The sequence below is a fragment of the Varanus komodoensis genome, unplaced genomic scaffold, assembly GCF_004798865.1.
Source record: "Varanus komodoensis strain SLA01 unplaced genomic scaffold, ASM479886v1 scaffold6_4, whole genome shotgun sequence".
NCBI classification, from domain to species: domain Eukaryota; kingdom Metazoa; phylum Chordata; class Lepidosauria; order Squamata; family Varanidae; genus Varanus; species Varanus komodoensis.
The window spans coordinates 14,627,664-14,644,249 of NW_025336347.1; the positions used below are offsets into that span (position 1 = coordinate 14,627,664).

The 16,586-nt window shown below is 40.2% G+C and overlaps 1 protein-coding gene across 7 annotated transcripts in view; it reads left to right on the plus strand.

The window, feature by feature from the left end:
• The window catches only part of CADPS (calcium dependent secretion activator), a 386,101-nt gene that overhangs the window by 205,719 nt on the left and 163,796 nt on the right, over positions 1-16,586 (plus strand). For all 7 annotated transcript variants that reach the window (XM_044451841.1, XM_044451839.1, XM_044451840.1 and 4 more), the window contains exons 10-11: positions 2,500-2,608; positions 5,181-5,393. In XM_044451841.1, the coding sequence (XP_044307776.1) occupies positions 2,500-2,608; positions 5,181-5,393 (322 nt within the window). The remainder of the gene's footprint in view (positions 1-2,499; positions 2,609-5,180; positions 5,394-16,586) is intronic.

Here is a 16,586-nt window from a genome sequence, read left to right on the forward strand (position 1 = left end):
CTTTTTTCCCTGAGGAACAAAGATAGTGGAATAAGTGAGATAGGATGGGATCCCACCGTAGGGATCTTGTGCATGAGCACAGGATACATAGGACAAGTTCAAACACTGGGTAAAGGCCTCTGACCTTACCAACTCCCAATAAGTGCTAATAATGAAACAGGAGCAGTGCCTTGTGAGCCTTGAACAGTTTGGTTGTTTGGGGGCCTGGCAGGATGAAAGCCTCAGCATATTCCAAAGCCCCCATCCCCATTCCAGAGGAATGAAAATTCCATCCCATACTCCAAAATATATGCATGTGCATCAGTGCCATGATCCTGTATGTCCAAGTCTTTTCACGTGCTTCCAAAGAGAAGGAGGGTATACTTAAGAGACAGTGAGGTTGGGATCCAGCGTTAAAGAGGAGGTGGACGCCAGCAGGGCTCAGAACCACAGAGGCACAAATTCTCTGATCGGCTAGAAGGCCCCGGCATCAGCATTGATGTGGTCTCAGGCAGCCCTCCCAGAGGATTAGCAGTCCTGCAATTTCATGAAGCTGACTGCAAGCACTGCACCACAGTTGATTTTAAAGAGGAAGTTGCAAATGGACCTTTGTGTGCTATGAGAGAAAGTGGCTGTTCTGACTAGTGCTTGTGAGGAAAGTTTGCTTTTCCTTTATGCTCACCCCTTTAGCTGATAATCTTTTGGGGAAACACCTGCAAAGGCCTCCAAAAAAGCTAACAAGAACACAGGGCACACACAAAAGGGCTATGATAGCACCCTGTGTGATATGAAGTGTGAATGAAGACACTCAGATAAGTTGTGACTGGTGATAACTCCTCTGAGGTAAACCTTGGGCAATGGCTCCCTTCCCTCATGTGGGTTTTTTGAAGCAAATAGTAATAATCTTGTGGCAATATTTGAAATATGAAGCATGACAGAATGGAGAAAATGTCAACGGTAGCAAGTTCCAGGGCTGGGGATTATGAGCATACTGGTTTCAGACCAGAGGAGGGCAGCATCACATTGAATTACCATGACTTGCTTGAAAAATCTCCTATGCATAAATCACATTTTTACGATATAGCTGCAAGTGTGTCTGGATGTAAATCGCATTCATTTTTACAGTTTTGGTGTGGTTTAAAAGTAAGTATCATAGAGCTCAGTTTGGACCATAGCCGGCAGACCCTTACATCCTGGCCATTTGCTGGATGTGTACGAGGGGATAATCTCCACCCCATCTCCAATTCCTCCCAAATGACAAACACAATCCATTGATACAGGAGTTTTGAGGGCCCATCAGAAGTCAAAGTTTCCTCCAGAGGTCAAAGAAATGTCCAAACCAATATAATTATGTAAGGAATCCAAGATGTGACACAATCTTAACAAAGTCATTTTGAAATCATTTGACAGTAAATTTCCCTGTTCCTAGCCTAGAGCACAGGAGAATCCTCTGCTTTCTAACTGCCTTCTTCTAGACAATCCTGCTTTAAAACATGTTCAGTACAAGCTGGGCTTTGATGCAGCCTGATGGGCACCTAAAGGCGATGTCAAAGCCCCTGCAGTCAATAAAACGACTGCCATCAAGGATTTGACATTGAATGCATCATGTCAGAGACTGTAACTCAGAGGAGTGAGAGCTGCCATTTGCAGGACCAATGACAACAACTGCACAGGTCTGTGGGGTTTCAAGATTGCTTTAATCTGACTGGTAACCACTTATTTAGCTCACATTGTTTCTGACAGAGTGTCACTCTGGCAGTGTCTGAATGAATGATAAGACTTTTCAGAGCATGTAGAGTCTTCTTTTCGAACAATAGATTTTGCTTGTCTTCTAAGAAAGCCCTGGAATCAGTTCAGAGAGTGAAATGTCCACCTCAACAATTATTTCTTCAGTAATGTTAGCGGATAAATCTAGTGGTAATAAAACAAGATAAAAACAGCCATTTTTTGTTTATTTGAATTTCTGTACTGTCCAGTAACTAAACCTGTCTGAGTGGTTCGTACCAATTTAAACCAAGGGGAGGGAAAGCAGATTCCTTTCCAATACTATCCATCACCAGCTGTACCTCGGCTTGGTATGATCTAAATGTACTGTGTGAACAGCCCAATGCAGTTAGGCTAAGACAGGGGTGAGAAACTTGCGGCCCTCCAAATGCTTCAGTTCTCATCAGAAATGGTTTCCAAACTGCTCTCAAAAGCACCCCATATCAAGCTCTGGCCACAACTTCTGGAGTTCTGCACCACTGGACTAGAAATAGAGAGTGATATACCTGAAACTAGATGTCATATCTCTCAGCCAGGAAGTGCTAACCTCTTCCATTATGGGATCAGGGATGAGCAGAAACTTGGGTATTCTATTGCCAAATTTGCTATAGCATGTCAGGACTGGGTACATCATGACTGGAGAGAGCTCTTATGTATTAGTATTTCAGTGGAGATAAAATGTGAATGCATAAATATTTTCAAGAGCTTCCACTTTCAGATTCTTCCACCGTTACCTGAGCCTATGATTTTCTGCAGGTTAGCCAGTATACGTTTGCGATGTGCAGTTACCGAGAGAAAAAAGCTGAGCCTCAAGAGCTGCTACAACTGGATGGATACACAGTAGATTACACGGACCCACAGCCAGGTAGGCAAGATAGTTGTCTAGTGTCTTTTATTCTGTGATTGTCCGTAGGTTTGCTGAACAGTTATGGACCATATGAGAGCTTCTGAATTGCCCCAGAGATTTGAATGCAGGTTGCTTATTGTGTAGATTGAATCTACAAAGAAAGAACCTGTTTCAAGATGCTGGACAATACACCTTTATTTTCAGTAGGGGGCCTGCTGCTTTAGGTGCCTTCTTCAGGCTATAAAAGAGGTACAAGTGCACATTTTATTGAAATGAACAGTAAAGAACAGTTAATACATTCAGAAATTGCATATGTCTTCGTACTTCCTTGCTTTAAAATGGCCTTCTGAGAGCTCAGTATTTCTTTAGCTAAATAACTGGTAGATAAAGTCATTACTAGATCCATCTGATTAACGATCCTGTATTTGGATGTAGGCAGTCACTTACACAGGTGCTAACAACTTCACAGAGATAAGAAGTCAGGGTTCTGGGTTATCTAATAACAGCTTCTTTTTTCTGTATAGATGTTTAACTGCACAGGAAAAACCAGATTAGTGTCACTAAAGGGTAAAACTCAATTACAATAAACAATCTAATTCCTTATTAAGGCCTTATGGGGCCAAAGTTTTTAGTTTTATAATGTACTCTATTGCTTATCTAGGAAGGGTCTTAACATTTTCAACAACCATTTCAACAGCCAAGAACCTCACTTATAGTACAGAAGATCCTTTATGTATTTCCAACATAAAATTGTTTACATTACACAAACACACATCACATTACTGACATTGCTTGTATGTGTTGAAGAATCTAAGAAATACTGTTAATTGTCAGAAAGAACTCAGCAATTTCACAGCAGTGTCTGCAATAAGCACAGCAAGTACATGGACGATAAGCCCCAGGAGCTGCTGATCCGACACCAGTTACTAGACAAGACACATGTCAGACATGCCCAAACCCACTTTCTTTGTGGCTGGCTTGGTTGGCATTGTGCAAAAACTGTTCATTGATAAATGGATTATTCTTTTCTTAGCCACCTGAACTTGCAAGGAAAGGCAGAACATAAATATGTTAACCTCCATGCATCTTGGAGAAAAGGGCACTGTCAGATCCCTTTTGAAGAAAACATAACTGCCCCCCACTAGTTTAAATAACCAGCTGGTGGCCAATTTGACCTTTTTGAAGCAACCTGATTGGATGTGTAGAAGTATCCCAGGTTCAGGTTTTCCTGGTGTGGACTACCAGTCATGCTTTATCTGGTAGGCATGTCATAAGTGGAACCAGCTGGAGCCAAAGGTCAGAATAGATGGCCCAGGAGGCCGCTTCTGAGTTGCTTTGTTTCAATGCCAACTGGGTGCTTTCTTCAGGCAGATCATGAGCTCTGCTGTTTAGCGTGATTTATTAGATTTATATCATAAACTATAAATCTGCCATTCTATAAAATAAAAATATAATCCCAAGACATAGCACAACAATCAAGGCAAGCATGTATCAACCTGCTAAAACCTCCTTCAACAAGAAATCAGTTTCTGTGCCAAAGGCCTGCCTGAAGGAAGACATATTGGCCTGCCAACAGGAGGACAACAAAGAGCACAACCAGCCTCCCTTGGCAGAGAGTTCCAGAGCCTGGCACCTCCCCATTAAGTAACAATTTCATCAACTGATGCAGGATTTGGGAGGGAATGTTTCCTTCCCCCAGAGACTCACAGATAAATGCAATGGTACATTTTAACCATGTCTGATATATACGCAATGGAAGAATGGCCACAAACATCTCTCTCAACACTTCTTTCCTCAACCCCAGGAGGTCATTCTCCTGCCTCTAGATTCATTCTAGAAATTGTCTGGTTGACAGACAGAACTATATCCCAGTACCATGTGACCATGCTCAACCAAAATAGACATACTAGAACTGTCTCATCAGCAAAGAACCAGAAAATGTGGTCTCCAGGCCCAGAAACAAGGGGTTGACTTCATTAGCGCAAGGCAAAAAAGTGAAGACTAGGATGGTCAGCATTACACAGACGTAGCATTTGTCCATCCTATGAAAAGAAGTTGCAATGAATAAATAATATGCTATTACCGTGACAGGTCTGAAGTTATTCTTGAATCGGTAGCACACATGTTATTTCTGAGTAAAGACAGATAAGAGCTTAATACTCAAACTGCCAACTTTGGGGTATCCCAGCTTCACAAGATTTTGTGAGATGGGCCATTTGGCCCAGAATTTTACCCTTTGTGTTCACTGGATTCAGCCCAAAGAGCCATTTGCGTGAATGGTCACACAAGGGAAAGGGGCCCCAAATTACCTTCTCCCAGATGCAATCTCCTGCAGCGCATTGCGTCTCACTCTGGAGAGCCCCATGACCCTCAGGCATGGTGGGAGAGATCAAGTGGGAAGAAGGGAACGGGAAAACCCTCTTGGAAACAAGGAACTTCCTCTGGTCTGGATAACCGTAGTCCCAGTCTGCTCTATGTAGAACTAGCACTGGATGCAACCCTTTATTTTTGGGACCAAGCCACAATGCTGCATAACAAAGCAAATCTCCATGTGCGGCCCTTGTAATGAGTTCTTTCTGATTTTCTCCAGGTTTGGAGGGTGGCAGAGCATTTTTCAATGCAGTGAAAGAAGGAGACACAGTGATTTTTGCAAGCGATGATGAACAGGACCGCATCCTCTGGGTCCAAGCCATGTACCGAGCCACTGGCCAGTCCCACAAACCTGTGCCACCCACTCAAGTTCAGAAACTTAATGCTAAAGGAGGAAATGTGCCCCAACTTGATGCCCCAATCTCTCAATTTTGTAAGTAAAACATATTCTCATTGCAGCAACCATTTTTGCTCAACAGTTTGTTTGTGCATAGATGGGGCAGGGTTGGAGGGGAAGAATCATGCTCCTTCCATATAATTTTTCATGGTTTATCTTTACATCTAAGGATTCCAAATAATACATGTAATGGACCAAGAAAACAGTCATATTGGGGAAACGTCCAGAGTAAAGGCTAAAATGCAATACTTGATGGAAATTATCTTAAAGGATAGGTTTTGGGAGCTTACAGGGTTTCCCATAAAATCGCATGCAAAGCTAAACTGTCCTTCCTTTTTTCCTGGGTCAAGTGATTAGGACAGCCCAGTTCTGTCACCTAGAAAACTGGCTGTGGTGTTGTGTGTGTATAGTGAATAGCTAATCACAAAACTTTTAAAGATTGTCATTTTGCTCTAGGACAGCAGAGGGTCACACTAGTGGCCTATTCCAGGAAGGACATTTTGTATTCAGCAGCTGCTCTTGTTCTAAAACGGGGCACAGAATCTCAGGTGGGCTCCAGGTGGCCACTCCCACTTCCTCTGCCTTTCTGTCAGTCATCCTCTTTTCCACAACTGCTGATGCTTTGGTGGTTTCTCAGCATTTGTGCATTTTTTCATTATTTGAAAAGTTGACACATCTCTCCTAAAGCTTGGCTAGTGGCAGTTAGAGCTTTAAGCTAAAATATGCTTGCATTTTGGCTCCTTTTCTTTGGCGTTCGGCCCCATCTACCAGCAGAATAGCAAATGTGTAGGATATGTCCAGTTGCTTATTAGTACACATTTTGTGCCTTTAAAATTAACTGCAGAACTCAAGGATCTGAAGCTTAGTTTTCTGTAAGGAATTCTACAAATGTTAACTGTTCCATATGCCCTAAGTCAACTTTCCCAAATTATGTTTTGTTATACAGTGGCATACAAATATAATGACTTATTTATTTAATCAATAGAAATATGCCCCCAAATAGATTTAAACTGTCCTAGAAATAAGTTTTTAATGAGTTAATTTAGTATGTGCAATTTAGTTAGCTTGGACTTTAGTCAGTCAGTTTCGGAGTTAGTTAGGATGCAAATCTGTGCATTCCACATTTGATAGATGTAAGTCATCAGAGCTAGAAGCTTCCATGTATTGAGGGTGAGGCACAGCAATGGCAGTTTCTGCCATGCTGCACCCCACTCTGTGAACTTCATCCAAACTGCCATCTCTGGCTGTCTAGATGAAGAGGTGCAGAGGGAGCTGGAAGGAGCTGGAGTACTGTCTGGATACACTGAAAGCTGCTGTCCCAGCCACCTCCCCTCCCCTCATCTCCCCTATGTGCCTCAACACATCCTTGTCCTCCTCTCCAAGCCCCATTTCTGACCTTGAAGCAGCAGTCAGTGTGGTTCTGTGCTGGCTGAGAGGAGCGTGGGACAGTGGTTCTGTATTGGAGTCTCAGCTCTGAGGTCGTAGGGTCTCCAAATTGTCCTATGCCTCTTCCAGATATTGTTGGGGGTGGGATAGGGTTCCATCATTAGTTAGTTAGTTAGTTAGTTAGTTAGTTAGTTAGTTAGTTAGTTAGTTATTAGACTTATACCTTGCCCTATTTAAATGTAGGTTCTGTGATTCAACCCCATTCCTCCATATTCCTGGCCACCAAAGTTAGTTGAAATAAAATATTTTACATTGATCCTGAAAAAGAGAGGTCCTGGGTTTAAATAGTTGCTTTTCCATGTACCTGGAAAATATATTGCCAAATATTGATCCATTTGCTTTAATGGGTTGTTATTTGCCAATATAAATTGCAGGGGCAGCGGGACCAACCTGGATTATGACCGCAATGCTGGGAAGGGCTAAGCCAGTGGACTTACTTCCACTGCCACGATCCTGAACCAGATTAGGGTCCTCCTGTTGCTGTGGAGTGAAACAGTAAAAGACATAACTGCTAGCTATGTCATTAAGGTAATATGAGCTTTGGTGCAAAGATACCTGGATTAAAATGTTAAATTAGGTTCGTTTCAGTGATAGTTTCTGCCAGGTCCCTGTGGTTGTGTTCATCTCCTTCAATATTTTGTGCGCCTTCATGTTCAAAGGCTATGGAAAATCTGAAATCTTGTCTTTATAGTATCAATTTTTCCTTCAGGAACCTGATATGGCATATGCAGATTCTTAGACATGTTGCTATTGGTAATGCTTACTTCCTCATTCGCCCCAGAGCGTATCTATGAAAAATTACAATGTTTGATAATTATTAGATAATGCTTATCTTTTTTCACATGCTTGCATAGCTTGGACTCTTACTCTGTCTTTATTATGGCCCAGCAAAGCTTGGTTTTCATTTCAATATGAATGAAAACATGGCATGATGCAAGTTGGATGAAGATGATTCATTTCATGTTTTCATTTTTGTTGCCCGTTTACATGACACAAGGACAATTTCCATTGCTCTTTCCTGGCAGTTTGACTGATTGAGTGAAATGCTGCAACAATGGGCCTTATAATGGCATGTGCATTAATTCGACCCCCTTTAGGCATGTGCGCACACACGCACATGCGCACACACAAACACACACGCAGAACAGAAAGGCCCTATTAAGAACAGCCTGTTTTCCCTTATCCCATTTATACGACACGCTTATGACACGTATAAGGTAAGTAACGACAGCATACGTTTCCAAATTGCTTGCACAAAGGCGCCACGGAGCAGTTTGGTGGCCTCTCCTAGCTCTGCGAATGACTGGCTGGTCCCAAAATAGATAATAGGAATATTTGCTTCCCAGTATTCATACTTAAAGCTGTGTTCTTCCTATTTCTTGCATTCCATGTGCTTTAACTTTACCTGGCCAGGCAGCCCAAAAGGTCCCTTTCAGTATTTTGAACTTGCAGTCTCCTCTCTGTTCCTTTAAAAACGGTCATCCCAGTATGGCGGAACCAAGATGTGGGATATGCTCACCCACTTGAGGTCTCCATTGTCAGAATCTGGATCCTTCACAATTATTTCTAAATGTCCCTCCTCTCTTCTTTTTACTTCCGGTTAGCCCCTTCCTCTGTGGCTTTCTCAGTAAACAATGATGCCTCCAGCCTCAGAAGTTGCTGCATATCATGAGGGAAATATTCCCAGTGTTGTTACAAAATGAGACTGTGGGAAATCCAGACTAGCGACTGCACCAGATTGCTCCATTGCTTTGGAATGGACCAAGCATATCACAGAATGTGGCTTCTTCCCTCCCCAGTTTGTCCCCTTCTTGCAGTCCTTTATTGTTAATTCCATGTCGAGCAACTTTTCAATGCGAAGAGAGAAAGATAGAAGCATGTCAGGGGGGTTTGTGCACACATTATGTATCATCTCTCTCTGTGGATGAACATGTGTTCTGCTTACCTAAACAGGAAAATATTCCCCCACTATCAGAAGCCCCAAATTGTATTACAATGAGCACTGACGTTCCACCCTAGTGTACCATTTCATGAAAGTGAACTCTTGATGTCATCTGGTGGGGACAATAATTGGCAGGGTTGTAAGGCATGGCTTCCATGGTTTGCTTTGCCCTCACTTGCAAGCTTTATCATTAATTCCTTCCTTTGTAAGCAAGAGAAGGGAAGCTGGAATAACCTTGGTGGGCAGAAGCGGTCCTCTTCGCTTCTGCACAATTCTCCTTCACGGTACCAGCAAACAGGCCCTCCAAGCTCCATTTTAGAAAGCTGCCCATAAAGGTCACTGGTTCTGATGTAGCAAGTGGGAAAAGCAGATGGAGGAAACCTTATTCTTAATTCCCAGTGCAGTTGGTCTTCTGTTGCTTCTTAAAGTAATAAAAGACAACCATAGCAATATGCCGTGAAGGTGGAAGAGCTCAGATCAAGACCATGTTTGTAATAGGTGGCTCTAAGTAGCTGCAGACCTACCACTAGAGGTTGCTAGAGGTAATCCATAACCTCATAACTGAAAATTACCAAGAGGCAATTGTGAAAAAACCGCTCGTGTATTCTTGAGATAAAATGCAATTACCCAGGGATGGAATGAACTAAGCAAAAGCCTAGGGGTAAGTCTTGCCAAAGCATAATATGTGCACAGGCCTTTCGCCTGAACCAGTGCATCCCTGCTGCTTTTTGTGCTCACCAAAACACCCATGAGCTGGGGCTGTGCAAGTTCATGCTTTATTAATGCCTGCATATTTGCATCTCTTCTTCTTGCGTTGTAACACACCAAGCACCTTTTAATATACATCAGTGGGCAATAACATCTATGCAGGTAGCGATATAAGCATCAGAAGTGAGTCCTTTTTATGCACACATGATGATGACTGTCAAGTATTATAAGACAATAGAACCAATTGTTCAGATCGCATCTAAATCAAGTATTGCATTTTAAAGGGATTTATTTCATTTTTCTAACTTGCCCACTGAAAGGTAAGGATTGTTGTGAGAAATGCTTTTATTCTTGTGCATTTAGCTTGCATATCCTTTTTGTTTACTTTTCCTTGTTCACAGAGGCATTTAATTCTTGGTACATGAAAGGCTTGAAAGAAAGTACACATTAGGGGCACTCTTTATTAGTCTGAAATTTTTGTTAATACTTTCTTAGCTGACATAAATTGCCTAAAGATGGCAGAACTGCTTTGTGTTACCAACCAGGAAAATAAAACAAACACTCCGGTCTTAGGATGAAGCTGTCTGTAAAACAGAAACTTGAGAACAACACATTTACAGTTGGGAAACTTGGGAATAATACTGAATTCATTTGGTTCCCACCTAATTTGTCTTAGCAAATATAAACTTTATGCAACACTTGACTTTCTGTTTGATAACTGGTTCCAACTTTGAATGAAACAGATAGCTTTTTAAAAAAAGTGGAGTGTATTTTTACATGCATTTTAAATGCAGAAAACAATAGATCCTGCTATTCACCCGTTTTGTAACATTATACAACCCCTTTTTGTGGGAAAACTAGTAATGCTGTTGTTGCTGTTGTCTGCCTTTACAAAAGTAAATCAACAGCACTATCCTATTCACATTTATTCAGAAGTAAGTCCCAATGTGTTCAATGGAGCTTACTCCCAGGCAAGTGTGTATAGGATGGCAGCCTTCGTAATCTAGACATTTCATCTTATATATGCTTTCAGTAAAAGAAAAAGAAAAAAAAAACCACCCCAAAGCCTTTGCTCTTTACTCTTAAAATATTCCCCAACACCCTTTGGCAATATATGAAATTTCATTAAATGGCCACTTGTATGGGGATATCAATTTTTGTCTGTTCTCTTTTGTTATTGGCACACTAGCCAAACTGCACGCATGTACACAAATACACACAGACACACAAAGAGAGCTCTTATTTTTATTTTTAAAGTTATTTTAAACATGAAAGATTGTTCCGTAATTGTTTCACATATCACTTGTGCTTTTCTTTTCATGTTTCATTCAGTTTTATTTGTAATATCTGTTCTATTCAATGATGTTAGTCACATCAAGTTCAAAAAATTTGGCTGTTGTTTTGAGAAGTTGTGTGATCCTTTGTTTCACCCTTTTATATATTTTAATTTTTATATATACATATATATTTATATGGCTAGGTTTTATTCAGCTTCTTAAGAAACTTCCAGCTGTTAATTGTTGTTGTTTGTTCCTATTCTCTTTAAGTTGTTTTCTTTGCATTTAATTTCCTTATTTTCTGTTTCATTCTTTGCTTGAACCCAAGTACTCTAGCTGCTAGGTTAGAACTCCTGTCTGCTTTCCTGAGCCTTGTTGCTAGTCTTTATGTTATTCTGGTTTGTTCCTTCTTACCCTGCTAACTTCTAGCTGGACTCAAGGGTAAGTGCTTCCCTGTAGCTAGCACAGCTCAGATAATCAGAGTCGATTATCTGACATATGCAATGTGCTTTTTTCCCCTCCTCTTAAATCTTTCTCATGTTTAGATTTTGTAGTAAAAATCCATATTATTTTCCTGAATTTAGGTTTGAAATGTAAGTTTCCATACTGAAATTAGGATGCATGTGATGTTTGCATAATTGCCTTCTCTCCCTGGCTTTCATATTGGCATCAACTGATCCTCTTAGTAAAAGCCAACCATTAACATTTTCTATTTTTTTTTCATCCCAAGGTTGTAAATATGAATTAACATCACAATGAGACCGTAACTATTACCTTACTTTTGTTTTCATGGAGTTAACATCCAGTCTGACTGCTTTAATGCCTGACCACAGATCATTCTGCACTTTGCCAATCTACCGTTCTTTTGTTTTTGTGTTTTTTCCCCTTCTAATTATTAGCATGGTGTAGTGCACCAGCAGAATGGTGTTTACCCTGGACACTTCCAAGAATAGAAAGGTAGGGTAGTAAGCCTGATGAGAGAAGGTGCAGTATGTTAAAGGGGGAAATTAACAACAACGATAATAACCAATTCCCTGTGGGTACAAGAATGCGTACTTATGGGTCAGCAGCTTTCAATTATCTTCAAGCCAGAAATGGGTACCAGGGTGGTGCTTATTTTGTTATTTTCTTAATACATGTAGATAGATACGTGTGTGTGCAATGCGTGCGTGTGTGTGTGTGTGTGTGTGTGTGTATGCACACATGCATGGGATATAGCACGTAAGAGAGAAAATAGCCTAGACACAGTAGGTTTTCTTCCTTTATCCCAGCCTCACCTTCTCCACCCTTCCACCACACCACGAAAGAAAGAAAAAAATCCGTTAAAAATGAATGTTTAGCATACGATCTCAACTAATTCTTTTGTGGCAAGGCACTATTAAAAAAAGTAAGACTCTATACTTTTCAATCTCCTTTTGTTTACTTTTCCCTAGTAACATACTGGGCTTTAAAAGAAAGACAAGCCGAATGCTTTCTAATAAAACATCCCCCCACCCCCCACCCCATGTTAAAGCAACAATATACTGCACTGATTCTTTATTCACGTTCAAAAAGCTGTTCCTCAAACAAATGGTGAGTGCCCCTTTACTTAAGAGGGAATTGGATCAATTACTGGTCACGAGAGCTGGCAAATATGTATCTGGAGTATTCTGAATGCAATAATGAAATGGAGCAGGTGGATTTATACCTCCTGACCATGAGACAATACTCCTTTTTTCTTTTCTTTTTTTCCCATAAGCCTACCCTGGATACCAGGCAGAATTTCTTCACCACTTCTAGCAAATACTTTATTTTATTCTTTTTCCTCCTTTATTCAATTTTCTTTTTCTTTTTCCTTTTTTTTAATAAGTTGGTGGGGGTGAGCTGAAGAGGATCAGATTTGCAATAGAACAGTTTTGGTAGAAATCTGGATTTTGTTTCTTTAAAAAAGAAAAAGAAAAAAGAAAAGAAAGACTGAACGAATTCTGGTCTGACTGCATTATATATATATATGTATGTATGTATGTATATATATTGCACTAGAATGCATTCCTGTTTATTCTCTTAGTTGTTTTGTTTTCAACAATTGGTGTGCTTTTAGTTGCTTCAGTCTATCTCTCTCATGAGAACACTGCTATGTTTTCTTGTATTGTCAACTTGCAGATGCCTTCATTACAGGAATGCACTTTTAATATAAAAAGTAGTTTTCACATTTTTGCATGGACTTTAAATATTCTGTAAATCATTGTCTGGCCTTTCAACATCAGGGGAGCCCTCAGTTCCATTAGTTAATTTAAAAGATTTTAAAATATGAAATGGCATGCCATTTTCTTCTCTAAAATCGACTTACTGAATGGGTCACGTAGTTTGTTCTAATAAACTCTTAAACTTAGCCCACTAAATATTAAAACTGTTTCTGATCTCAATTTATAACACATTTACCGACTGACTATGAAATGCACTATTAAGGAGAAATCATAGAATCAAATGTAAAGGAATATTCTGGTTTATGCCATAGAGAGTAAAACACTGTAAAGCATGGCGAATTTTATTTTAAAAAGTGAAATCATGCCAAAGAAAGGATCAGTAGTATAGCAAATCTTACTCAAATGAGTAAAAAATGCAAAAAGTGAGTAGGCCTATATTAATTATCATGATTACTTCAAAGGGGAGGCCAGATTATGGCATACTCTAAAACAGCCAGGGAGATAGCAACACTCCTATAATTAGATTTGGTATACCAAATGGCAAGATAACCAATGAGACAGTGATTAGAATCGCCTTCTATTCTGCTGAAGAGGTAGGGAGTCCCCTTGAAAATCTGGAGTGTGCTTGTTCTCAGATACTTTGCTGTGGTGTCAGGTATTTTCATGTATCTGTTCAGCTTACCGATGCAATCCTATGCAGGTATTCCCAGAAGTAAGTCCCACTGAGTTCTAGTGGGGCTTAGTCGCAGGTAAATGGCTGCAGAATTGCAGCTTAAACCAATGAGAAACATAGCATTTCTTCCGAGCACACCATCAACTGTGTGTGCCAAAACCTTGGTGCAGCCTGAAATCCATTTTGCCCTCTCATCTACAGTCGTACAAAGCTAAAGAGTTAACAACAGTGGAAAACTTACCATGCTAGCCTGACTATGCCAATAAAGAATCTTCTAGAAGTATCTGTAAATGAGTAGCTGCCATCAATCATTGCCATTCCTTTATTTCATGTCTACTGATGAGGTTGACTAGTGTCATTGTTTGTTACTGTCCAAACCATAACTTCATTCTTGTAACACCAAGCAGATATGACAAGCACACATTTTCCAGATGAATAAAATACAAAGTCACCTTTTAATTTACAATTGGATGGTTGTTGGTGTTTTTAAGAACATTTTAAATAAACAAATCTGTTCTAAAAATGTAATCGGATGCTCATTTTCTGTTTGAGCTAAAACAAAGCTACATCTCCCCTGGGAAACAAAACAGTGTTTTAAATATGTACAATCAAATAAATACATTGCAGACTTTATAGCAGGAATCCTTTATGCAGTTTTGCATCCATTTGTAAGGCACCATCAACATATGACAAAATTCTTGATGCAGTGACAAGAAATTAGAAAGAAAAAAAAATAGAGAAAGATGTTTTACCTTCTGTTTACTTTGATCAGTAGACTCCACATCAAAAGTAGCCCTTCTATAACAAGCTTATCGCATGTAAAAAGTAAACTCCTTATTTTACAAAATAGCAGTTAGTCTGCTACCATCAACTTTTGATTATGTTGTAAAACTGAGATCTAAGCACTACACGAGGACAAATTTCTTTCCTGCTTTCCTGCTTCATAACCTCTAAATGGCACTGTGGCATCATGGAATAGCAGAAATGCACGAGCAGAAATCACACCTTCTTTCACCATCACAAGTAATAGCTAATTTGCCCTACTGTTACTAAAGACCTCACTATAGTGCTTTTTCAAACAGAAATAAAACTGAACAGTCACAGTGTCATTTAAAGAACCTGTAAACAAGCATGAGTAGGGAATGATGAGCACACAATCAATGCCTTGTATAGAAAAGGCAAACCTGGGAATCTGCATGAAAACACATATTCTATATCTTTCCTCTTGGGGCCCATCCATCTGTACCCCATGAAAAGTATACCTCCCCCGCATTTCAGTGGCAGTCCCAGTGTACCTAACTGACCTGCACAAGAGGACCTCTTGCTCTTTGAGACAGCTTTTCAAGAATCACAGTGAGACTGTAATCAGGAAGGAGTGCTTGGCGAGCCCTCAGTGAATCCCTACTACCATCTTTTTTTAAAGGCTGCATGCAAACAAAAATAGATAATGAAAAGCATTGTGCTATGAAAGGCTGGAACTCCAAACATGCATGGAAATCTGTTTGTGATGCCAGTCTCCTGTTACTGGAATTCACTCCCATCTTGAATGGTCCATTTCCTTGGCCCTCAGTAGAGTTTTGAATGAATCTTAAATAAGCCACATGCTTCAGCACACCTTGGAAAGGAGATTTATGTAACTGTTGAAGTATACATTGTGATTGTTGTCATTGATAAAGTCTCAGGATTTTAAAAGAATCAAAATATTTTATTGTGACCAGTGATTGTCTAAGACGTCTAACGTTTATCTGTTGATTTTGATAATGGCATAAAATCTTAATTCTGTTTGATAATTGGTTACAATACTTTCAGTCTATTCCGATTATTTATATTTTAATAAAGCTGGCAGGAATTAAATTGACACCATGGCCTCCATATGTAATTTTGATTAGAGCAGGAGGGAAGGTAACAAGAGAGAGTAGGTTTAGATGCTTTCCTTTTGCTTGATAGAGAATATTTTAGTGCAAGTCTATATATCTGCCCCAGCCAAATCAACACTTGCTAAAAATGGAAACCAATCAAATTCCCTAAAACAGCATTTATTTTATAGTGTTGGCAGGGGGCAGGGGGTGGGGAAAGAATTAGCATTGCCAACATAGGATGCTAATTATGATTTTAGCCTCAAGCATAGATGCTAGGTATTCCAAAAAGATGCAATGCATTATGAAGCATAACATTTTAAGTTCCGTAATAAAAGGTAGAACATAAATGAAATTACTCTATCTTCGATTCTAATATGCCAAACAGTTACCTTTGAAATCTAGCTCTGATGTGAAACATGTTTAATTTGGATTTTGTGGGCAAGGTCTTTTGTTAGGAATCTTGCCTCTCTAAGAGAACAGTGTTGAGCATCACAGTCTAAAGCTAGCACTTAATGAACGTCATTTATATAGAGAGGGTAAGGCTAATGATGTTGTGTCTTCTATATCTGGCTCTCCAGTTGTTTCCTACAGGGAACCCATGCTAAAACAATCCCATTTGGAATGCACTGAGATCAAACCCACAAGTGTGGTATATATTATGTCTTTTCACAAGTCCACTCTTCAGTGGACCAGCCAGTTCCTTTCGCCAGTGGCTCACCTTGAGACAAGGTCACAGAGACAGCTTGGTGGAGCAATGCTAACTTCATGCAGAGCTGTTTCAGGTGTGAAACGGAAGAAGCTGTTGCTCTTAGCAGCTCCGTGCTCCCTGAACTCTTAAGGATTGTGTATACACCCCACATCAGCCGCAAGACCGATGGCAGCTCTATACACCCCCAAGGTGCTCATGTGGAGGTGCCAATACAGGTGTCCAGGTGTTGTAAAGCTTGGAGCAAGGCTGAGGATGGGTTGGCATCTGTGAAACCTCCAGTTTGTTGTACACACTCCATACAAAGTTCATAGGCCGTATTCACCCAACAGTAACCCTGTCTCATCATGAGATTTCTTGATGCTGCCCTTTTGTAGTCACATCATGGTGCATATCTGCACAGCCATCTGTCCTGTGACAGGATTGAACTGC